At 39.0% G+C, this 25,657-nt stretch overlaps 1 protein-coding gene across 3 annotated transcripts in view; it reads right to left on the bottom strand.

The window, feature by feature from the left end:
• GRIK2 (glutamate ionotropic receptor kainate type subunit 2) overlaps positions 1-25,657 on the bottom strand; it is a 438,302-nt gene that overhangs the window by 24,256 nt on the left and 388,389 nt on the right. For all 3 annotated transcript variants that reach the window (XM_033143497.1, XM_033143496.1, XM_033143498.1), the window contains exon 15: positions 11,771-11,996. In XM_033143497.1, coding sequence (XP_032999388.1) covers positions 11,771-11,996 — 226 coding nt within the window. The remainder of the gene's footprint in view (positions 1-11,770; positions 11,997-25,657) is intronic.

Here is a 25,657-nt window from a genome sequence, read left to right as displayed (position 1 = left end):
CTGCATCTCTCTAAGGATTCATACATATGTTTTTTTGAAGGTCTTCTAAGAACAGTCTGCTGAATTAGGCCAATGGCCTGTCTAATTCAGCAACCTTTGCTCATAGTAGCCATCCACATGCCTGTGGGAAGCCTGCGAGGAGGACATGAGCCCTCAAGGAGGACATGAGCACTCTGTCGACTTGCAGTCTCAGCAGCTGGTATTCAGAGGCATACTCTTACTTCTTTAACTCTGAGAGACTAAGGATTGAACTCTGGATCTTTTTACCTGCAAGACAGCTATGAGCTTGGAGAAGGACACAGTGCAAGGGCACTTCTATTAGATTTTGTAGAGGCATAATGTTTATGAAGAATTGAAAAAATTACTGAAATGTACGTTTAAGAAAAAACCGGAATTATTTTTACTAAGTATAGTGCCAGATGAGATAAAAAAACCAAAAAGAACATTAATACTATATGGAATAACAGCGGCCAGAATATTAGTAGCCAGGAATTGGAAGAATAAGACTTTACCAAATATGACGGATTGGCAAAACTTGATGTTAGAGTACTTTGAGTTAGCGATGAACACTGGAAGGGTAAGAGAGCAGACTAAACAAAAAGTCCATATTGAATGGAAGCTATTTGAGGAATACCTGGAGAATAATGGTATTAGGAGCTCCTTTATAGCAGAAATAGACTGAACCAGATGATAAATCAAGTAAGAGATAATAAGGAGACAAAAAGGAACAAAAAGAAAAATTTACTGTGCGATAAATATAGAAAATGAACAGCAGAAACAGCGAGTTTAGTTGGAAGTCTTTTTATTTAACATTGAAATGTTTTAATTTGTGGAAATTATGTTACAATTTTTTGTTTTTGATGTTTGTATCGGATCATTATGTTTGGTAAGAATGTAAATAATTATATCCTTCCTTTTATTATTTTCTTTTCTTTCTCTATCCTTATTCTTCCCTTTTTCCTTTTCTTCTTTTTCTTTTCTTCGTCTAAGTGGTGCTTTGTTGTATGTTATCTATATTATGTTTTGTTGTATGTTGTGATATTTGTTATATGTATGAGTGTTTTTTTAAAAGAATAAAGTTTATTAAAAAAAAATAGATTTTGTAGAGGCAGGGAACAGATGTTTTTACCCCCATCCGAACAACAGGTAAAATGTATAAGATCTATGCTCTGCCTACAGACTCTTCAGGCACAAAATCACATTTCTCAAATCCCACACGTACACAAATCATAATCCAGTGATAGGCAGTAGATACTAACAGAAGCCCCTTATTAGAATTATTTGCAATGGTTAGCAGTTTTTCGAGGATAATATTTGAAAGATCTTGCAGAATCATTTCTAGAAATAATCTAGTAATGCAACAACATAGAAATATTTGCAATGCCATCAAATTTTCCCTAAAGTGAAAAACAAATTAAACTAGGATAGATATAACTTGAAGTTATAAGAGTAGTGAAATGTTTTAGGGTTTTTGCACATTTCTAATGAGAGATATACCTACTCATGTATAACTGTCTCTTTCCTGCTCTGCATTTACTGATCTGTTTTTCGGTATGTTCATGCAGATGGGAAACATGTTTTCTGTGTTTGCAAAATTCATAGCACAAGTGATAAATAATCAAAATTATGATAATCATGAAATTAGGGTCTAGCTAGCCAAGACTCTGACACAGGAAACCAAATGGATCAGGAAGACCAGTGTGCAAACCTTGGGAGGTGCTGGATCTAGACCCAAGCTCTGGCCCAGAGTTAGACAGATCTCGAATCTGGGACCCCCAGAGACAACACCCCAAGTCTGAAAGATGTCATTACACCATAAGTCTTATGCTTTCTGTTCTTGGTGCCTTTTTACCAGCACTGGCAATGCTTAAGATGGGTGGCTGAGAGGCAATGGCACCCGAGGGCATGTTTCAACTAAATTGTTGCATGTGCAGAATGAGGTCTGCTTGTACAATGGAATTTGTCTTCCCCATATGCCCCACATCCTAAATCTGCTCTGGAGGGGGGCGGAATCCAAGAGCAGGTTGGGGAGCATGTGGAGGGAGGGGGGGAAGACCTGCTATGCAAGCAAACCTCATTACCCACATAAGTACAGTGGTACAGGAGAAGATCATACTAAACGCTGACAAATTCTCCTAAGAACTGTTTTTTGTTTTTGTTTTTAAATGCAAACTGATATGGGGATCTGAACTTTAGATTTAAAAAAATGGGAAATTGAGAGTGACAAATTTCCCTATCTGGGTGACACAATGAGCCCAACGGGGGTAGTGCAGACCCTCCAATGCAGAGAATCGTCTTCCAAATCAGAGACACCAAAAGAAAAGATGCACTAATCTCTGCTTCATATTCCAGGGCTCTTGTTGTCTACCTGGAAATGTCCAAGGTCCTGCAACTTCAGCCTCACTCTACTCAATAAAGACACATGTTGTACCCTGTGGACACCCACTTGTGCCCAAACCCAGAATGTCATTCTGTGTAGAGAACACTGCAGACCACAGGAGTTGGGAGTTATCCCTATTTGCATCGCTTCTCCTGGAGTTTGTTTTTCTTTGGAGGAAAGTGAGATTATAGATGCACAGACATAACTCCCTGCAAGTTTCATTTTCTGGTTCAGTTTTGCTCCTCTGAAAGCTGCTTTTCCACGACAGCAGCAGCTGCTCAGGTTTTGTCACACACACATTTAGTAATAAATACTAGGTCTAAAAGGTAAAACCGTGTTTTACCATTGTGGTCCCCTGGATCAGTGCAACTTTCCCCTTTTCACCAATAGATAGAAATATATTATGCTGGAAGCCATTACTCTAATATATAAATACAATACAGACATTAAATATTCATTTGATCTTAATTATAATAGCTCAACATTCCCCATAGATATTTCTGACAATGTGTGTTATCCTAGATTTAATTAAGGTGCTAGGGGAGCAGAAAAAGGATCCTGAAGGGAGACCAAAGAGCACATTTATAACACCTCTTATCATTATTATAAATTTCAGACCAAGGGAATGAGCTATTGGGAATGCATAAATGGTGCATAATATAAAGCTGAAGGAATCCGCAAAACCTACGTTTCCACTTGCTTCTACTTACACCCTGTCCCCATGCCTTTTCGGTCCTGGGGGGAACTGCAGCAAATTTTCATAAAACTGATTTGAAAGCAGCAGAAAGAAAATGTAATCGCGGTAATGCTGTTACTTAAACTACTGGGAACACTGTAGCTTTGTGAAAATATGCACACAAAGCACCTGGGAGCACAATTCTTTTGCATTTGGGAAGAGAGAGCTGCTAAACATCTGCACTGTTTTTTTTTGTTTTTTTTTTAATTTTAGCACACAGGCTGCAAGCCAGTCTGCCACCATAGGCAACACATAAAGGCTCAAATCGTTCATAGTCTGGCTCATAGCCACCAGATTCATATTTTGCTAAATGGGTATCTGTTTGGTTACTTATGATGCACTCATTTGGATAGAGCCGTTTTCTCTTTTAAAATAGGATGAAGTATTATTGCGGGGGGCTCAAGCATGCTCTCACTCCTTACCACACATCTGAGAGCAATTCGGCCTGTATCAACCAATCCTGCCAAATTACATCATTCTTTAAACAGTGCTTGGTGTTGATGCTCATCCGCATGGCAGGAATGCAAAACAAAATTATACAGCATTTGTAATACATACTATGCTGATTTCATGAAACACTTGGCACTCTTCCAAGTGATAGAAAACATCTCTGCTCCATAGCTTTCTGCAAATACCTCTAATGTGTGTGGCAATGGATAGCTGTCAGTCACAAAGGTTTAATTCGGCTCTCTGAAATCCACCCAAAGGCGAATGCTTCCATTCTTTGCTATGATTATAGAGGAAACCCGTTTTGATGAGCCACTCTCTTCCAAAGTGTCTTTTTGTGTACTAAGTTCTTAAGCTCCTCTAATACAGTGGCCCTGGACTCTGACTGGAAATAGTCACTTCTTTAATAATAGGTGTCATGTCATGTCTCACTTTAACTTCATAGACCAACAAATCAATGTGCACAGCAAAGTTTCTTCTTAAAATAGCACTTAGTCACAACCGAAACTGGTGTTTGAAGTGCTGTAGTGATTAGCTGAGGGCAAGCTATCTGCCCATATACTACTCCTGAAGATGAATGCAAAAAAATATGTTTCCATTATAGGAGTGCTTTTGCAAATGCAGGTACAGAAAATACATGTATACCAAAACAAAAGTCACATTTACAAGCAGATGGCCATGGACGGGGATGTCTCAATAGCTTATCAAGTGCAATGTTTGCCAAGTGGGTTGCAAATGTACGAAGCAATACAAGTAGATTGAAAATAATAGGATGGAGATTGCTGAGTCCAACATTTCTCCTACAGTCTGAGGATGTGGCAGAAATATTAACTGTGCACAGGTCACCCCCCCCTTTAGTATATGCAGAGCTGATTCTGTTCACACTCAAAACAGCAACATCTGTCAACATAATTGCATGACAGTAAATAATTAAGTCTTGACTGGATTAGCTGCTCTGGCATATCTCTGTCAAATGCCTAGTCTTTCTTCAGTGATTGCACTGAGCTTAGTGATTGCAGGGCATCCTGTGTAGTTTAGTTTATGTATATCCACAATGAAACCATGTATTTTCTTGTACTTTGCATTTTCTGGGTCTGTGATTTTTCATACATATTCCCTTTGTAAGCATTTATGTGCCTTTTCATTTCATTTTTCTGCAACTTGAACTGTGCCTCCCGTATCCTCATTATTTTTTCCTTTCTGATTCTTTTTTGCAAGGCGTATAGTTTGCTCAGTAAGATAATCCCTAACCAGCTCATTTGCCATATTTCCCAGTTCACATGTAACAATTAGTTTCCTCAGTGCGGCAATATGTTGCAATATTTGTTCCCCGGTTTCTCTTCACACTGGCACAATTCATAGAGATCGCTAGCTACCGCATGCACTTTAAGCACGCACACAAAACTTGAACTCTGCAGATAAACTGTGTTTGTTTTCATACCACAGACTTATATCAACTAGTGATGGAAGAATCTGTCATTTTCAGCTTCTCTCCGTTTCACATTTTTTATAATCCTAAATTCAGTTTTCCAATTATCTACAGCAATTTTTGATTTATTTATTTTTTAACCCTCGTGAAAATTTTACTCTCAGCATTTTAGTGTGAATTTCTCCTAATAAACATTTTGGCTGTTGTTTTGAGTAATATAAACATTATTGCAAGTAATTTCTTCTAATGTAATACACTTAATGTTATCCTCACTGACATATATGGATTTTATGCACACCAACCCCTAATATATGCATTTCAGTACACAACGGTCTCACAAATGTGCACTGCAAAAAAGCATAGCAAAATTTGGAGGGGTATGAATTTGAAAGGATAGCTGTATTTTGGTTCATTTTATTAAAAAAGCTTTTATTAAATGCACATGCTGCCCATCCTCCTAAAAGACGCCAGGACAACAAGAATCTTTTGGTTCAGGAAGTGAGAATCAGGTAGTTTCTTAGCAAAATGTGAACAAAATTAATTTTGTCCTCACCCTTACCCTCAGCATAAGATTGCAGGGAGCAGGCTTATATTTAATTATATTATTGTTCTCTGCCTAGTTATGTTATTTCAGGGGTGTAGCAAGGGGGTGTAGGGGGCGGACCGCCCCATGTTCCATAATGGAGGGGGTGACAAATTATCAAGGAACAATTACTGCCCTACTAGGGTGGTTCATAAAAAACATGCCTGCTCCAAAGGTCTTATCTTACTATACTAGGGATTATACAGCTATATATGAAATTTCATGCATATCGGTTAATATCTTGACCTTCCTCCACCAAAATAGCTGTTTACTTGGCTGTTTTCCTATGTCCTGAAGGCTGAAATTTCAGTTCAGTGGAGCACTTACTGTTCCCAACCCTAACCCTGTGGAAAGCCATCTAATTAGACTTTAATTTGATTTTGAGATGTTTTTAGGAGGTAATTTAATTATTGTTTGATTTTATACCAATGTTATGTAACTGATGTTAGCCACCCTGAGCCCGGCTTCGGCCGAGGAGGGCGGGATATAAATAAAAAATTTATTATTATTATTACTTGTTATTATTCCTTTGTAAGAAAATATGAAATAATGTAAAACCATTTTTGCAAGGGGGGAATCAATGGGGGGGGGGTGGACAAGAAATTTTCCGCACCAGGTACCACCTGACCTTCCTACGCCTCTGTGTTATTTGATTTCTGCTTGGTGCACTCTGTTGTATTCAGAGACAGAAAAGTCCCTTTCACTGACAGAAAGAGTCCCTATCCACTTCTTGCCCATCCTACATGACTGCCATCATGCAAGGTAGAGAATGGGGTTGTCTTAAGGGTTCATCTCCACACAAACATCCCTATTTCTCCACTGGGTGTGTGGGTGTGTATGTTGGCTATTAAGGCATTATGACGAATGTCTTTATAGCTGGGAAGTATAACCTGCACTTTAGGCCCCGGTAAGGGAAAGGAGATATACTGTATATATAGTATGGAGAATGTATTAGAGGAGAAAAGAAAGCAGACAAATACCTAATCCCTTTATTGCAACTGCTGAAAAACTGCTAAGAAGCAGAAAAATATAAAATATCCTCATGCAATATGGGCTATAGCTTTCAAAATAATCCTTTTATGATATCTTTGTCTGGGTGTTTCCATAGAAATACAGATCATTCTTTAGTTAATTTGTTGCTCTGCTGGAAACTTCTGGTCCGACAGATGAGTTTAATGCAACAGTGTTTGTGAAGTTTATATATTTCAGATTCTGGCTACCTGCTATACTTGTCTATCATCCATCTAACTTCGGCAATATTGTCCAATAGTGCACCCAAGTTCTTTTTTAAAAATCAATTTTGAAACATTGATCCTGATCTGTTTTCTCAATATTTTCTGGACTTTTTTGTTTGTTTGTTTCAGTTAGCTGTTAACAACTAGTGTCACAGAGGGGTGGATTAATTCTAATTCATTTATAATATAATTGGTCATTCTATGGCTCCTGTTTTGTGTTTGTAAACCTTTATTCCTAGAGATGGGGCATGGTAGAAATTTATTGTACAATCATCACCACAGATGCTATTTGAAACTCTGGTACCAATCGCTGAGCAAAATCTTCTGTCCTCTCTTTCCTCCTTTTTTGGGGGGTGGGGGCAGGGAGGTTGATGAACTGGTGTGGACCTACTATTTCAAATATAGCAGCTCTCTGAAGTTCCAGTGACAGCAACAACAGTGATGGCTTTCACAACAGCTTTGGACTTAGGCAGAAACTGGCTATACAGTTAATATAAATGTCTGCTTATGAGATATTCCTCTAAAAACCATACAGGAACCAGGAAAAGCAAGAAAAGGAAGGCACATGCTTTCCTTGCAGTATCAGTCTGCCTAAATGAAGATGCAAATCTGGAGCAGAGTTTGAAAGATGGGTACTTGGGTAAATAATGGGATGAATTCTTGAAAAGGCAAAGCTAGCATTGCATAATTCAGTATCACAAAAGCATGAAGTTTGAAATCACTCCCGGGAGGTAAAAGACAAGTAATGCCGACTGGGTAACCTAAACAGTTTATTATTGGCCATTGCATTGCATTTAAATATCACACAAAATTACACGGTAAGTTTAAAGCCTACTTGAAGCAGGGACTCCTCACACAAAGGTAGAACAGCAGCATTGTAATGCATTCATTACTGCCTCGGATAAGGATAAATAATTCATGAAGTCATATTCGTAGCAGAGGTATGAAGCAGCAGATCATAAATTATTGCCTGAAACCCCTTTTTCTGTGGTGAAGCCTTCAGTTTAAGGGAGTGGAGTGTGAGATCCCTCTTTCTAGATGCTATGTCCGATGAAATATTATGAACACGACAGGTCTTCGAAATGAGCTTATTCCAAACGCCATTTTAATCATGTGTTTCTCAGATGACTGACAATAGAGAAAGAAAAATCCCCACAAACAATACTAATAATGCTGCCAAAATAGATGCTTTCATGTCTGCCAGAGAAAAGATTCCTTGAATCAAGGAAGCCGACCAACCTCTTTGTCTGTCCAATCAAGTTTATAGCTCTCCCCCCCCCACTCTCTCTGTTTTTGGTAGAGATGACAGCAACTAAGCTGGAAACTGACAACAACAGCTGGAATAGAAATAATAAAGCAATGTACAAAGAAAAGTAAAGTGGAGGTCTACAGCGGAGACCTTCACTCGATCACAGAACCTCCATAGATCACCATACAAAATATGGTGAAAATTGAATTCTAGACAGACACAAGTGATGTGAAAGCCTCGGGGTTTTAGTCTAAACTTTTGAACTTACATGAGTATGTTGGTTTCAAGGGGTTTGAGCCAGTGTAACTCTGCTGGAAGGCTGTGTATTTATTCATATTCTTTTTCTTCTGATAGATGCTGAACAACTTTTAGATGGTCTGACAGCATGAAGCTTTTCTGACAACGTTATTTGAAACAAGATAGAAGCAACATTCTCAACAGAGGCAAGAGTTTGTCCACAAGGAAGAGAAGAAAGATTTCAGACCATATCTATCTTCCACAATTACTTATATTTTAGTTCTTTTTCTTGTAAGCACTTTTACCATACAGAATTCTGTTGACCGAGTTATATGGGGGGGGGGGTCCTCAAAAGCAAATGGAAGATGTCCAGGAATCAGCTTTGTAAAACTGAAATATTGGCAAGGGTTCCTGTCCCTGTGTTGGAAAGCTTATGTGCAAATGGGTTCCCTTCAGATTCATCTGATGGTGTATTGGCTCACAAAGTGCAGCTAATGTATGCATTAGCATCAAAGGGGTAGAACAGTAGAGAATGCCCCAAAAGGCTTTAAGACCCCCTCTAGAGGAGGATCCCCAAAACAACTGGAAAATCAGCGGCATTTATGCACCTGAGGTACCTCCACGGAGTTAGGAAAGCCTAGAAAGTCTGCACAGTTTAAATGAAACATGCAAAATCTTTGCAGGCTATTTGTTGATCCTAAACCTCTGCTGCCTTGTGGGATATCTTGGTAGAAGACTCCCAGTGGGTTCTAGATTACTTTTTAAGAAATGCAATCATTGCTCTCAGATGTACCATCTAAAAAGACATGACACAAACTGAAAACAGCTTGGGAGGGAGGGGGAAAGCAAATGCATCGTTACAAGGTCTTCTGATGACCACCTGGGGCAGAAAAATTGAAGACGATGTGCCAAAATCACAGTTCTGCCTTATACTGTATCTTCCAGACACCTCTATTTCTCCCCCACAGCTACCTACTGTATTGACTTGCACGTCCCAGGCACTGATATGCAGACATGTTTATGTGTTAACATAGTATTCAACTTCTCACTTGCATCATCCACCATCTATTTCCTCAACTCTAAATATTCCAGCGAATAATTCTATACATGGGATCTGGACACATGAAGGGAATGTGCTTGCAGAACTTCTCCATGTCACAAATTTTGCCACTACCAATATTACATGGTACTTCACAAAATAATACTTATTTATGTAGTAGGCTGTCATTTACTGTGCACCAATATGCAGCACCAGATTTAGGGTGGTGCAGGCAGTTCTCCTGCACAGGGCACGGAGCTGAGGGGTGCAAAATAACAACAACAACAGTATATTTATATGGGTACCTACCGAGAATATCTATTAAAAAGCAACCATCCCCAAATGAATTGTTGAAAAAATAAGAAATATTTGGGGGGTCACCAAATTCTGTCCTTGCTCTGGGCACCATATTACCAAAGTCCATCCCTGCACTGTGCATCTGTTCTACAGGTGTGTGAAGATAAAAGCAACCATTACTCAAATGCATTGAATAATATATTCAATGTTTCATTCACAAATTAGCAACTCTAAACGTTGACATTACTTGTATAACTATCTATTTCCAACATTTAAGGCAAACATTTCTAATAAAATGAATTGTTGGGAATAATTTATCTTTTTATATTGTAAGATTTTTACATGTTCTGGGACGTTGATGGCTGGGCTTTCCTATTGGGAGCCCTAAATTCAACACTATTAGAACACTGTTCAATTACACACCTGCTATTTTAACAGCATGGTCTATGTATTTGAAAATAAAATTCTCCCTCATTGAATTATCAAATTTGTTTAACAGTTAGCAACATATGCATGGAAATTTATTTTGGCACACCATTGTGCATAGGTGCCAGAAGATCATGATCATTCCTGCAAGCTAAGAGCAGCTAATGTTTGTTATTTGTTTTTTATATATATAATGGGGTGGGAATAGAAATGGAAAATGCTTTAGCTTTACTGTTAATTTTATTTTAATGCTCAGGTCAACAGTACATTGTACATTAAAGACACAGCTTTACCTGTTTCTGACTTTTGAAGTTGGAATTTCCCTTTTTTATTTGGGATAGATGAGTGGCTTTGTGGTCTTTGCAGGTGGATCTGTTACTCTAAGCATCTTAGGTGAAGGGGGTTATTTTGTTGTGCTTTGCAAGGGCAAATAAAAGATCTGATATTTGGAGCTCAAACCCAACCTCTAGCTTATACACAGTTTCTTGAGAAGTTTTGTTTTTTTTACCTTTTGACAAGACATATCCCCCATAACAACCATTTTGTGACAAGGAAAGCCCCCCAATGATAATCATTTTATGGTGGGGGTCCATAGTTTCTCAGATTACCAAATGTGTCCAAAAAAAGTTTGGGATCCCTGCTCTATTGTGCACCATGCAGTTCTGTCTATGGATATTAAATGACCATTCATTGAATGCTATGTATGCTGGTGTGAATCAGCTTGCACACAGATGTTCCAATAAAGCAACTGGACTAGTCTGAATGCTATCCAGGCATGAGTTTAGATATTCCACCAACAAGGTACATCACTGACAATATTTGCCTCAATCCAATACTCCCTCAGTCCAAACATGCCACATGACTCACCAGGAACTCATTCATTATCACACTAGTGGGAATAGCAGAGATGGGGAATCAGTGGCCCTCCAACTGCTGTCGGGTTACAACTTCCACCATCTCCAACTAGTAGCCATGCTGGCAAGGGCTGATGGAGTTCAAAAACACTTGGAGGGCCACCGGTTTTCCATCCCTTCCATTCCAGTAACCATTGATGAAAGTTCCCTTTTCAAGGAAAATACCGTATTCGCTTCAGAAAACCACAGACGTCCCTAGAATGGGCCTTCAGTTTTACAGGGAACCAGAGACTTTGCTATATTACAATGCCGAGACAAATCTTGTGCCAAAAATGTACCACACCCATACTGATGGAGGGAGGGGGAGTCATAATAATGATGGTGATAATGGCTCTTTGAGTGTTTACAACTCTTCAAATATATCATCCTAGTAATGTTCAACATGATCACACAGCTATATAAAAAAGTAAAACTCAATCAGGTCTTCTTCTAATAGCACTAACCTTCCAGAACTCCCTTCTTCGTAGTATGGGAAGCACCAAATGTTCTTCCAAATGGCGGTTGAAGACTCAACAGGCTTTTGCTCTCTTAAGAAGTGATTAAAGTACGCTACTAGTAAAATATTTATTGTATTATATGGCACTCCCGTGTTTTAGCTTCATTAATTTAGTTTGTTTCCTTTTGTAAAGTGCTTATATACTTTTTTATATCAAGCAACATATAAATATATTAAATATGGATATATTAATAATAGCACATGGTGCTGTTATAAACCAGCTAATACCCAGCAAAGGGAGGAAACTGTGGTACTGCTGCACATGCAATTTAACAAAAAGAGATGAAAGGCATGCAACTTACCCATAGGAGTTCCGACACCATAACCTTTGGAGTCTATCAGGCCACCAATCTGTGTAAGGTTACAGTTCCGCTGTGTAACAAACTCAATGGTAGTTGACTCCATTAGGAAGGCATAATCAGAGGTGAGTACGCGCTGGATACCTTCTTCATTACTTTTGACAAGCACCGACTGCCTCCTGCTATTCATAAAGGCCCACATTTTTTCATACGTGGCTATTCTTGATTTCTGAAACAGAAATGGCAAGATTCATAAGCACAATAGAGAGAAAGTGTTCAGTAAAGAAGAGAATTTATTTGAAGAGAATGTTAATAATTTCAATGGATCACAGATTAAGAAACACAGGCTGAGGCAGGATGTTTATTGGACCAGGCAGCACACAGCTCTGCTATAAATTTGCATTTCACATACCAGGATCAAATTGCTTTAGCTAGTGTGGCTTCAGCCAAAAGTCCCTAAGAAATATCATCTTGTGAAACTAAGGCTTCTTCGTTATAAACCTTTTGCATTCTGACAGGACGACAGTCTGCAGGATTCCTCGAGGGAAGGAAATGAAGACAAAATATATGCATAATAGAAAAAAACTTTTTTGCGTCAGGCTTAAACATTCAGAATAAATATTCCAAATTAAAGAAACTAGTTTGATGGCTAATTCCATTGCCCTAAACACTGACAAAGTAGAAAATACACCAGGAAGCCGAAAATGTTAATTTGATTATGAATTTTTCTTCCTTAGTAGTTTATTATTTGTTGGCTATATTTTCCAAGAATGTCAACAGTTGGTCATCAGAATCCAAAGCTCGGAGTACAGTGATATAAATTGAACATTGCACAGGATAGTGCTCCCAGATCAACAGGATTCACAAAATCACGTCATATGGTGATTCCACTTCAACTTACTATTGACAGATATGACTTTTGCATATTGAAAAGCCTCCATTTGAGACAGCTAAGGTATCATATGAGAGGATATCACATGGGAATGGAAGTCACCAAAATGTGGAAAATACAGCCGTTGAAATCTAACATAATAAAATTGTGTTCAAGGCTAAGAAAAATTAACCAAACCGATCACAGTAATGGTAAAAACTATTTTCCATGTGCCAAAGAGCAAAGAAAAAGTGTTTTCCTTGTAAATTACTTGCTGCTGAAACCTTGTAGCTAATCCAAGATATATACAAATAGTTTACAATTTAGTTGTCACCAGGCAACTTTAAACTCCAGCAGTTCAATGTGCTTGAGATCTTCACAGCATCTAATGTGATAATATTACACAAAGTAAGGTGAAAGTCTTCATACAGATGATCCCACCACTATTATACTAGAATGCTGCAAAGCAAAGACTAATTATCAGTTTTGAAGTGAAAAGAACTCTTCAACTTTTAAAGGCTCTCTGGAAGTTGGTAGATCTAACAGCTTGCGTACATATTACCTTTCATTTTAATAACAACAGCAACGTATAAAGTACCTAAAAACCCCAGACAAAAATTCACAACAAGATAGCAAGCTATTTAGTAAGTACATCATTACAGAGGAAAAGGTGGGAAATAATAGAGGAAAAGGCTCAGACTATTGCAAGTTGACTTGAGCAACTATCTATTAAAATATTAAATATGTGATAATAATAGTAAGACAGAGGGGGGGAATATTTGTGCATGGATGTAGTAATGTAGTAGTAATTTTGAATCACTACATCCAGTCATACACCTGCATAGACACAAATAAAAAGGCATGGCACATTTTTAAAAAGACTATGCATAGATGATTGCTGACTACTCCACATCACTGGCAGACAGCAAAATGAGAGAAATAAAGCTGCAAACAGGTGCATTCTGTGCATTTTCAAATAGTTATATTTCCATGCTACAAAAAGGCTTAACCTGTTGAATTTCTGCCTACCATATAGCTGTTATGGTTTAGGGCGGGGAAAAGATTGCCATTTTGTGTTGATTTTAAAAAAATGAATAGATTTTTCCATATTTGAACAATTTTATGTTCCCCTCTCTTCTTTTTCTGCTATTTTTGAGGTAGCAACCATTTTATGTTAGGCCACACCATTGGTGGCAGTCATTTTGTGGTGCCCTTCCTAAAAATTCCAAATGTGTACGCGCCCCCCCCCCTGCAATTGTTGATGACCACTGTTTTATCAGATGAGGCTACATGCAGAATAAATGAAAATGAGAAGCCTATTTCATTCTGGATCTTCTCATGTTAAAAACACAATTGTCAAGATCCTAGCTGAGCATAAATCTGTTGTAGTGTTTATTATTTTTATACTGTATTCTAAGGTGTGTATGTGTGGGTTTTCTGAGCCACGAGCAGAACTCAGCTTTGGGGCGACAACAGAAATGCAGAAAATAAATAAAAATGAAAGTGCTGTATTATCAATTCCTTTTCAGCGAACTCAACTCCAGAAAGCAATAGGCAAGACAAGAGGACAAGCTTCTTCTCTCATGTGCTAATATCAACTTTGCACCTAAGCGCAACTCTAGCTCTGGGACAGGGTTTGAGCACAAGACTGACACTGCAGACCTTTCTAAAGTTGAGCTGACTGGCATCTGTAGCTTCTGCCCCGAAGGAGGATTAGTGGTATATGTGGGATAAAAGAGGAACATTTATTCTGAATAAGGATAACCTAGTATCCCTGCTGAGGTACAATTCAAGGCTTATTTCAATTTGCCTGGGGACTTCTGTAAATCTATCATTCAAACACTTCCAGGACCCAGTGGTAATAAAAATAGAATTTTATATCCATCTGCAAGAACTCACTGAGATGGTGCCAAACTATCATATATACTATTGATCACAGGGACATTTGAATGAGAAAGAGCAGAGAAAGAAGAACATATAATGAATGGGGATCGCACACAAACAAAGGTTTGTTGTGCAAGCTGTGGTCTGAAAACAAATTGCGCTTGTATTCATTTTATATCAATATTACTCTGTAAGAAAATACACTTGAGCAGCATGCTGCACAGCAGTTTTCACAGGAGTCAGAATGATTCTAAAGAACAGGCAAAAAAGGTCAGTGTTCTCAAATAACAAGAAAACCTATGTAACAACATACGTGTGCAAGTAACCCCCCCTTTTTTGGTTAAATGTCTGTCTCAAGTGTATACAACTGAGTTTTGCCCCCAAGGAACAATAAGTATGCCACAGAAACCCAGAAGAAGCAATAAATAGACTGAAGCATATATAGCGCATTTAACAACTCAGTGACAACAACTAGGAAACAACAGGGGTGTTCAAGTTGCAGCCTACAATGCCCAAAACTTTCTATTGCAAACTGCAGCATTCATCTCTTTTGAAATCATAAAATTCTAGCCCTTGTGTCTGCGGGTGATAGCCAGCATAACATCTCTGAAACAGGGCATTTTAAGGAGGTGGGGAAGAAATGTACCGTATTTTTCGCTCCATAGGACGCACCGAACCATAGGGCGCACCTCATTCTTAGAGGAGGAAACAAGAAAAAAATTATTTTTCTGGTTTTCCTCCTCTAAAAGCCATGTTTTTTGTTGTTTGTTTTGCAGCTTTTTTTTGCAAAGGGAAAAGCCCTGGCTTTTTTGAGGACCAGCTAAAAGTTTTGCAGCTGTTTTTGCAAAGGCAAGAGGCCTTTTTTTGAGGATCAGCTAAAAGTTTTGCAGCTTTTTTTTGCAAAGGGAAAAGCCTTGGGGGTTTTTTTGTTTTTGTTTTTGAGGATCAGCTAAAGGTTTTGCAGCTTTTTTTGCAAAGGGGGAAAAGCAAAGCTCCTTTTGCAAAGGGGGAAAAGCAAAGAGGAAAAGCCCCATTTTAATGGGGCTTAACTCACATTTCTGAAAAATCTTAAGGAAAGGGAGCTGTTTCTACTGTTTCCAGACAGATAATCTAATCAGCCAGTCACATGTCCTGGGGAAACAAACAACCTCCCTCTGCAGCACATTCAACAAAGGAGGGCGGGGCTGAAAGGGAGCCGGGACTCTTATCTCTCTCCCGATCTCTTGCTGATCAGCTGCTGAGCGGGTCCTTTCAACACTCCCTTTTCTCTTTGTAAAATAAAAAGCACAATCTGCTTTTGGCCCCTATGCAATTCAGCTCCAGGGACCACCATTCGCTCCATAAGACGCACAGGTATTTCCCCTTACTTTTTAGGAGGAAAAAAGTGCGTCTTATGGAGAAAAAATATGGTAGCTCACGGGAAGGAACACTGCTTAGCATTGGAGCATCAGCTATGCATGCTCAAGGTCCCAGGTTCCATTCACAGCATCTCCAGATAGGGCTGGGAGAGACCCCCCATCTGAAACCCTGAAAAGCCACTTCATGTCAGTGTAGACATTACTGAGGGAGATGGCCTAATGTTCAGACACAGTATAAGGCAACCTCGCATGTTGTTGTTGTTAAATTTGTATACTACCCTCCACCGAATATCACAGGGCGGCTCACAACATGAAAATACACAGCAAGAACAAAAAAAAAATACATACTAAAACAAGATCAGAACAGAACCAACAACCCTCCTATCACAAAACACTTAAAAGGCCATAGAATGCTCAATCAGCCAAAGGCCTTATTGTAGAGAAACATTTCCTATGGTGGATCCACTGGCTCCTAAGCTTGTGCAGCACATCACAAGTTGCGGTGGGAGTTCTGGGCCGTTTTGCTCTACCAGCTTTTGGCAGGCACAGCAAAAACAACCTACTTTCCCTGACCAGAGTGAGCTGCCTGGTTCCCTGGTTAAGACTGCACCCCAAAACGCCTACTCACCATCAGCCCCCATCTGTAAACTTTTCAAAAAAATATAAATTGCTTTGATTTCATGAAATGAGTAATTAATAAATAAGCCATCTTGCCCATCCTTCCCTTACTTACCAGCAAACTGGGACATCAGCAATAGTGGCAGCAAACAGAGAGCAGGAAGGAGAAGCTTCTTCCTTTCTCCACTTACACCAAATAGTTTCTGGTCACTTTGGTTTTGAGACTGATACCGATGACACTGTTGCAGACACATTCTACCAGTTACATTTGCATTTCCAGCTTCCTTAAAGCAAGGAATTATGATGAATTCATCCACAGGCTGCTTTGATGAAGGATCTGATCTAACAGGGAATAATAATCTGCTCAACTAGAAATTATATCTGGAAGGGAAAACTTGTGGCGGCATAATTTATTAAGCTTATTTTCTATTGTAATGCATGAGGTAATGCAGTTTAAAAGTGAGATGGTTATGATTTGTGACATTTTGCTGGGAAGAGGGAAGACAGTAATGACTCTGAAACTCTGAAACCCATTCTGACTAGCAAGACAATTAGAGGTGAAGGGAATCAAAGAGTTCAGCTACTTGGTGCTTCAAGCCGAAAGATATCACAATGACATCCAGAGGAGAGACTGCTTTATGGCTTCTTCAGCACTCATAAATTAAAGATCACGGAAAGATAACTACGTGTCAGAGATCATGAATGTAAACATAATGAAAGCATTGAGCTTTCCCATGGCTGTGTGAGTTTAGAATGACAGGAGATGGAGGGAAGCATCTTTAAAACTGTTCTGATATTCTTATGCATAATGGTATTGTGGTAAATTCTGAAGCGTAAGAGCGCATCAGGGCAGTCCCCATTGCCACACCCTCAAAAAGAGTCCAGGAATGGCAGAAGCTGTGCTCACCATGTCTATCCACTGACAATAATAAAATAGGAAGTCAGCTTCATGTTATGACTTTCTTGGTGCCATAAACAACAGTAAAACGAGTAAGTAACATTATCACCCCATTCACTTGAAAGGAGAATCCATCCATTACCCTAGTGTTCAAGGGGATGCTGTCACAGGTTCTGCTCTGAAAAAAGTCTTAGCCTGCACTCTTCCATGTTTCCCTTCCAGTTCACTGCCTAGGTCTTTTGTATTAAATAAATGAGAACAGGCTCCACTCATGCTTTACTTCTGTAATCTTTAATTGGTAAACTAAAGAGCAGGCAGTGGCCATTCCATGATGGAACAAAGGCACAAGTGATGGCCATCAACTCAAGCATCACTTGATAGTATGCACGCACTTTGCTCCCACTTTCTGATTTTGCACTGATGGTGCAATAAAAACGTAGTGAACAGGGCCGTCTCATCCATAGGGGCTGGTGGCGTGGCGCACCAGGGCGCCAAGATGCCACACCCCATAAGTGGCTCAAAACAGGAGCCCCCTGGGCTAGCTCTTCCCCCTCACTGCAGCAACCTGTTTTTCAACTCACCTCTTTCTTTGTTCATCAGCTCTCTGGTACTACTGACAAGGAAGAGGAAAAACAGCAGCTGGTGACAATGGCAGTGAGATGCTAGGTTTACTTAGTGGGGGGGGAGAGCATGGAGAGTCTCTTGCTTTCGAATGGTGGGAAGCTGAATCTATCAATGTGAAGTTGCCTCAATCCCAATCTCAAATTCAGCTGCCTCAAGTTTCTCAACAGCTTACATGTTTTTAATTTTAAAAAAAAATACAAAAAGTCAGCACAAAAATTAAAATGCATTTGTGCGTACCGTACTTCTCTTAACAGATGTGCTTTATGCATTTTCCTCAGGGATATGGAAAGCAAATTTCCTGAATATAAAACATTTGTGTAATTGATTTTTATTTGTTGCTAAGTCACTTTCAGACATTTCTCTTTGTACAAAGCAACTATCAAATATATTGTACTATTCTAATCTACTTATTTATTATTACTTTCAATAAAGTGGGTGTGTTTGCACATCAGTAGCAGTGTGTTTCTAAATGTCAGGGGTCAGGAAACAGCAGTGAGAAAAGGCTCTTTGCCCCCTTGACCTGCTAATGGGCTTCCCATAGGCATCTGGTTAGCCATTGTGTGGAAAAGGATATCCCATGATCCTAAACACTTGCAGTTGTATCTTTGCCTGCCACACTGGAATAATACCTGTGGCATACTGTATTGTTCTGGTGCATTACTCACTTGCACTTTTTCATCTTAAGCATTCATTTGCTGGCTGAAAGTCTAACAGATCCGATTTTAAGGATGATCATGCAACCAACCAAGGATGGATTTCTACACACCAGTAATATTTCAGACAATATTATCTTTCGTTAATTTTTCTTTTTTAAAAAAAGAGAGGGTGGATGTAACCTTCCTTTCTGCCTGAATTTGATTTCCATGCCACCTACAACTACAGCACCATAGTTTGTCTTCAGTTTTCAAGGTAAGGAATCAAAGATGAAAGATAGCCTTTCATTTTATCTGACTGGTCTCCTCCATTCCACGACCTCGGTCTCCCCCCTCTCCTTCTCTCTTTTATCAGAACTGCTGAGGCCTGTAAAGCTTTAAGTTAACTAGCCGATTTTGTTGTGTCAGCATAAAAGTGATAAAACACACACACACACACACACACACACACACAAGCACCATAGTTCATACAGTGTTCTCTCCCTTTGTAATGGCAGTTTTCATGGTCCATAGAGCACAAATGAAGAAAGGTAGAAAAGGTGTTCCTGCCAAGAATGGTGCTACATGGAATGAAAAATGCAGCGCTGTGCAGAATAAATTCCACTGTGCAGCCCGATTGTTCTGAAAAAAAGGGGTGGGTGGGTTGTATGTTTGCCTTTAGGAAGCCCAAGATAATTAGTGTAAGCATTCAAAATAAATACTTGATAACACTAATGAATTCACAGTTAATTCTAGATTACTCCACTATCAGTTTTCTTTGTGACAATGTTAAGTAATAAGATTTCTCCAGAGGGGAAAGCTGTGGCTCAGATTGCATCATAAAGCAAACTTCCCATGATGGTAGTTTAGAAAGGTATCTGCAAAAAGGAGTCACTATGCAGCACAGCACAACACTTGTCTACAACCCCACCATGTAGTCAGTCCTAAAACTGCCATGTGGACTAGCTATGTATAAGTTCATTTGTGGGCTCCATTGCCTACCCAAAGGCATTTGCAGTCAGCAATCATGCAGGCATGCAAAGATGTTAACTTATGTACCAATAATACCCTGTGAGAAGTGAATTGGACCAATCCTCCTACGTGTTTTATTCAGAGGGAGACAGAGGTAGTCAAATATATAAAACAGATAATTTCCTTCCTTAGCACATGTGTCTTCTCTCCCAACCAGATTCTGTAGGAAAGCAGAGAGTAGGGCTAGGATGCGTCATAAATCATAACTCTACCAACATCTGTAGTAATATGGAGTCAGCATAGATGCGAAGTGAAAAGTATGGTCAGGATAATCAAATCCACACTTTCAAAACCATCATACCGTGTTTCTCCTAAAATAAGACACCGTCTTATATTTTTTTTTGCTCAAAAAAACACAGTATGGCTTATTTTCAGGGGATGTCTTATTTTAACCGTGTCGCATCGGTACGCTGCATAGCCACGCCTCCCCAGGCTGTTTTAATGGGAGGTACCACGTCACTATGGCTTATTTTCGGGGTATGGCTTATTTTTGGGGAACGGCTTATATTTCACAAATGCATAGAAATCCTGCTATGGCTTATTTTATGGCTATGTCTTATTTTAGGAGAAACAGGGTATATCCCCACCTGCATTCAGACATGCCCTGACAGTGCAATCTTGTTTTAAGTTAGCTGCTACAGCACTTTGTGTAAGTCAGAGGCAGTATATGTAATGGATAGGGATTGAATCCTCTATTTCAGAAATACATACATTATGTGGGAATGATCACAAACTATAAATATGCTGTTCACATATATAAATAAATCCTTCCCTCCCCCCTCTCCTTCTGCTTTCCAACTCAGCACTACCACCTGCCATGCTATGCTGCTTTGCCATCCAATTGTGGGTGGGTGGGGGGAGGGAGTGGGAGAGGGAGCGGCAGATGGAGAGCGAGAGAGAGATAGAGAGAGAGAGAGAGAGAGAGAGATGCACCCCTATATGCTGAAAGGGTCCTGAGGAGTCATTTTGATCTGAAATGCAGCTGGAGGTGATATGGTTTGTTTTCGGAACCCATCTCCTCTGCAAATTCAAGTGTTCAAATTCAGTTTCTAGAACTGCTTTTGGCTTACAAATAAAAAGTAGGATGCAATATATGTGTGGCTGGCTGTGTCGCATCTAGTTTGGGTCTCAGTCTTAAGTAGTAACGTCACTGAGGTTCAGAATTCTTTAGTTCAGAATACAATCCTCCACAATTTTTTAATGCTGGTTTTTAATGCAAACTTACTTTTGCAGGCCCAGGATTATTCTTTGGCTCAGATTTTTTCTGTGCCGAATAAAATTTTCCCCTCAACACCTACATATGCTATTGCTGTCTAAGAAACAGGGGGAAAGGAACAATGTTTGTGGGTGGGTTTTGTGCATCTTTTAGCTTGTTTCCTGCAGTGTTCCAGGAAGCTGGGGGGGGGGGAAGGCAAAACATAGCCCCTTCCTTCCTTCCTTCCTTCCTTCCTTCCTTCCTTCCTTCCTTCCTTCCTTTTTTGTTACCATCATGAAAGCAGCAGGAGAAGAATGGCAAAGGCTTGTTAGATTTGGTGCCAATGGAAAGTCTCTGATCTGACTCTTGTGTAGAAATAAATCCTCTTCACCACAAGAAAGAAGTTTTAAAGCTTTGCTTGCAGAACTTGGCTTTTAAGCATTTACTTAGCACACTCTATGAAAAATACTGCCTATATGCCTAAAACCTTTTTAAAAATAACAAATACAATGCAATCCAATACAGCATTTTATGCACGTTAAACTTATAACTTCAACAAGACAATGGAGAAGAGAGGGAATCCCCTTTCCCTAATACTACTGCAGCAATATCAAGTGAAGCCACAAGGTAAAAGGGGTCTGAAAACTTGGAGGAAGACAACAATTAACTAATTTAGAATTCTCATTAAAATAAGCCCCCCCCCCCCCGAGTGTTTTTGACATTGCTCAGAAACACTAGTCCAAATCAAGTTTTGGGGACAGTATTAGGATTTGAAGTGGATTCGTATACCCAGCTACCTGGGAATAAGTCCCACTGAGTTCAATATATATGGCGTAGTAAACATTCCTTATATTGCACCTCTGTGGCTTCCCTAAAGATGAATTAAGAAAAATAGACATACAAGGGAATTATTGGAATATAGAAAGCTTATTTTCATTGTAAATCATAGGGTAATATGCTGACCATTTAACAAATGCAGGATTGCCATTGCCCAAGTAGTATTGCTATTACCCATCATGCTGAGTGACATAAGGAAGATAAATCAAGAGAGTTGCTTCTGTGCACTGACAAAGGTCTTTTGTTTTACTCTCAGAGGCTACACAATACCACCTGCCTTTAAAGAATTCTTGGTTTCCAGATTGCTTTAGAAAGGAGAATGAAATCTTCACCTCTGCTCATTCTGCCTGCTGTCAAACACAAATTATAATTTAGGACTCAGCATGGGAACACTTAGCCCCCATTATTAGGTTTGAAAGCAGTTTCACCCCATATGGCAGAAAGACGAATCTTATAATGTTTTTGTTTCACACCAAGAAGCTTGGACTACACATTGAAAATGCTAGCTTAAAAGAAAGCTTGCCTACACCTGACAACTGAGAAATTGTCACAAAATCCCAGGCTTAAGGAATGGAATAATGTATACTGGCAAGGAAGCTCTGTATACAATATTCAATGGTAATGTGTATCACACTCTACTAGAAGTGCTCTGGCATGCTGTGTTTTGAAGCACATTCATCATGGAGAGATAGGATTCAAATTCAGACCACCTTTTGTTTTTACTTCAATGTTTAGAAGAAACGATGATGGGAGAGGGCAGCTGGTGACAACAAAAGGAACCTTATGCACTGCTGATGGTGGCCACTGAGAGGCCAACTCAACTAGGAGAGGTGAGTAGAGGAATACATTGGTCTAATCCAACCTCCTCCAACCTGGCATAGGTGGTGTGCATGCGATTGCTCTTTAAGTTCTGATTTACAAATTTGTCCAGTTCGTTTTGGAACTCATGAAGACTAAATTTATCAAATATCCCCACTTCTAAAGAAAACTTGCTCAAGAATGATCTCCACATGGCCCTATCAAGTCTTAGCTAAACAATCATTTTTGTCCATGAGAATTTCATTTCATTCAAATGCAAACCTTTGGGCCTTTCCCCTTCAAGCAAAGCTGAAGGAATGCCGCTGTCATTTTTTTGTGTCATACTGGATCAGACAATGATCAACGCACAAACAATTTATCCTGCCTCAAACTTTGGATAAAGGCAAGTGTTTAATGATTCTAGAACAGGCGTATCAGTAATCTCCTCACATGCTAAAATGATATCTTCAAACAGCATGTTGAAGCACCTGAAATATTTTTATTACACAATTAACTCCACATTAATTCCATTTTAAGCTTCCTACAGAAATGGATATGCATGAAATATTCATAAACTGATTGCCCTTAGCTATACATTTCATATTTAAAACGGTGTAGAAGAGACCACGAGGGAGAGCATTTTTCTAAGTATTAAATGGCCAAAAAAGAAAGAAATCAGTTCGAAAGTTTTAGATAATTCTAAAGATCAATGACTCTATTTTCAAATCAATCAAATCCTTGGTGGTGATTACTACACAAAATACCAAGTATTTATATTGTGAACCATCCTGCGATCTTCAGCTGAAGGGTGGAATAATAATAATAATAATAATAATAATAATAATAATAATAATAATAATAATAATAATAATAATAATAATAATAATAATAATAATTGTGAAGACAATGAAAAATGGGTTGAAACAATTTGGACTAAGTGCCAGCTTTCTGTGAGTCAGCTAAATTTTCTTTTGATTGGGTGCCTGAATCCAGATCCCACACCCCATTATATTAGCCCTAAGCACTTCTCTGTCATGGAACTGGTTTACCTAATGAAACTTGGGTTTAGGAGGAATCCGTGAAATGCAATATAAGTGCATTATTGTAAACCACTTCAAGATGCCTAATGGAAAGTGGTAAATAAATGAAATTATATTATTATCATTATCAACAACCACAAAAATACCCCACAAATGTCCTGGTACACCCTGTATTTTCGTGTGAGAGGACGGTGGCCATTTTGAATGCCTCAATTTCACACCAAGATTTCACCCACCCAAAAAAGCACTTTTGGGGGGGGCATATTTTTGGGTGCCCTGAAAAAGCGTGCTTTTGGGCCCTGTGTTCTCGCACAGGAGAATGGCCACAAAGATGTGTGTTCTGATTTTGGAAGTCAATATGTTAGAGAGTTTGTAATTACACTAAAATTACACTAAAAGGGTGCAAAGAGACAACTGTCAAATTTGAAATGTAACCCATTGTTATTGATGAATTTAAATGTTATAAGTGTTACATGTTATTAGAGTCGAAATTTCGGAAATAAACAATAAAATTAAATTTAAAAATCGTCCTGCAGCGCTATGTTTGTTCTGGGTAAATTAAAGCAATTGTACATAGTGGCTCAGGCTGAAGCAGTTTTCTGGCCTCAGCTACAGAGCCCCGATGCAGACTGGCATAAGAACTGGGATTTCCTGCCTATTATTTTTTTTTTAATCAAAATTTCCACAGAATTTCAAATACATCCAACAACAAATACAAACAGAAAATCTATCAGTACCAATAAAGTCCTTTACAGTAATATTGAAGTTGTCTATGTCTTACTTTCGTACTATAACCGATTATTATACAATATCCCGTACCCATCTCTATTAAACCAAGCAACATAAGAAAAAAAAAGAAAAAGGAAAAGAAAAAAAAAACTAAACAAAAACAAAAACAAAAACAAAAAAAAGGACAGGGTTTCACATATATTCCCCATCCTCTGGACCGACTTCCTGACAAACCCCTTTGCTTAAACAATATTTAAAACGAATGTTTACAACCCCTTACTCTGTCTTATCTCTGTTCTCGAATACATTCTTAATTATTTCCTTGCTCATCTTTCTTTCTTTCCTACAGACTTTTTCTATTCCTTTCATCCCTCGAATGTGAGGGGCGAGGGATTTCCTGCCTATTTTGAACGTCCTGCTAAATCACACAAGGAGCCCTCAAGTTCCATCAGGACCCTGCCTTTTTCTGAGAACTCTTGGAGAGTTCCTAATCCCCACCCCTGCAATACTTTTCCATCTATAAGACGCCCCCATGTATAAGACTATTTTGGAGGACTCCAATTTAAGAAAATGGGGGGGGGAGATGGCATAGACTAGTTATTGATCTTTTTTAGGGGAGGATTGCCCAGAGTTGTTGAGATTGCCAAAAATTGCTCACCCGCACGCGTCCAAAAATCCACCTCTTCTCTGTCCCCTCGCCGGCAGAAGCTTCCAATTGCCCGCCCAATTGCTGCAGCGTCAGCCAATCAACAATAGCCATTGACGCAGCAACCAATAACACGCCCAATAGCCGCGGCAGCAACCAATCAAACGTCCACCCTATGCACTGTCCATGTATAAGATAACCCCCACTTTTTAGCATAATTTTTAAGGAAAAAAACCTAGTCTTATACATAGAAAAGTACGGTATCTCTTTTGCCTAATACCTAAACACAGCCCACTGTGCTTTAGCATTATCAACACTACCCGCTTAACAAAGTGTTAATGCTGAGCCTGGCTGACCAAAAGAAAACAAAGAGACTAGGAGTCAGACTGACATGTCCTTACCTCACCCACTACAGTAATTTATTACTACTCAGCCATACCCTGTGGCAAGTGCATATGTTTCAGAACAGTGCCTCGTGACACTCCAGTAATAAGCATAAATTGTTGAGTCAAGAGAGCATCCAAACCTTGACTAAGAGGATTGCCAAGAACAGAAGGTCACATCCTCCTCGAAGGGTCTACAACATCATTCAAATAATCACAGCAATTTTATACAAATGGTTTAACAATTGATATTGGAAAAGACAGAAGGATAAAATGGATAGAGAACAGAATGAACTGGAAAGAAAAAATCCTGAGCAGAAAAGAATACAGAAATTATATTTTGCT

This window comes from Lacerta agilis, chromosome 3, assembly GCF_009819535.1.
Source record: "Lacerta agilis isolate rLacAgi1 chromosome 3, rLacAgi1.pri, whole genome shotgun sequence".
NCBI classification, from domain to species: Eukaryota; Metazoa; Chordata; class Lepidosauria; order Squamata; family Lacertidae; genus Lacerta; species Lacerta agilis.
This window is presented reverse-complemented; position numbering and strand designations above follow the sequence as displayed.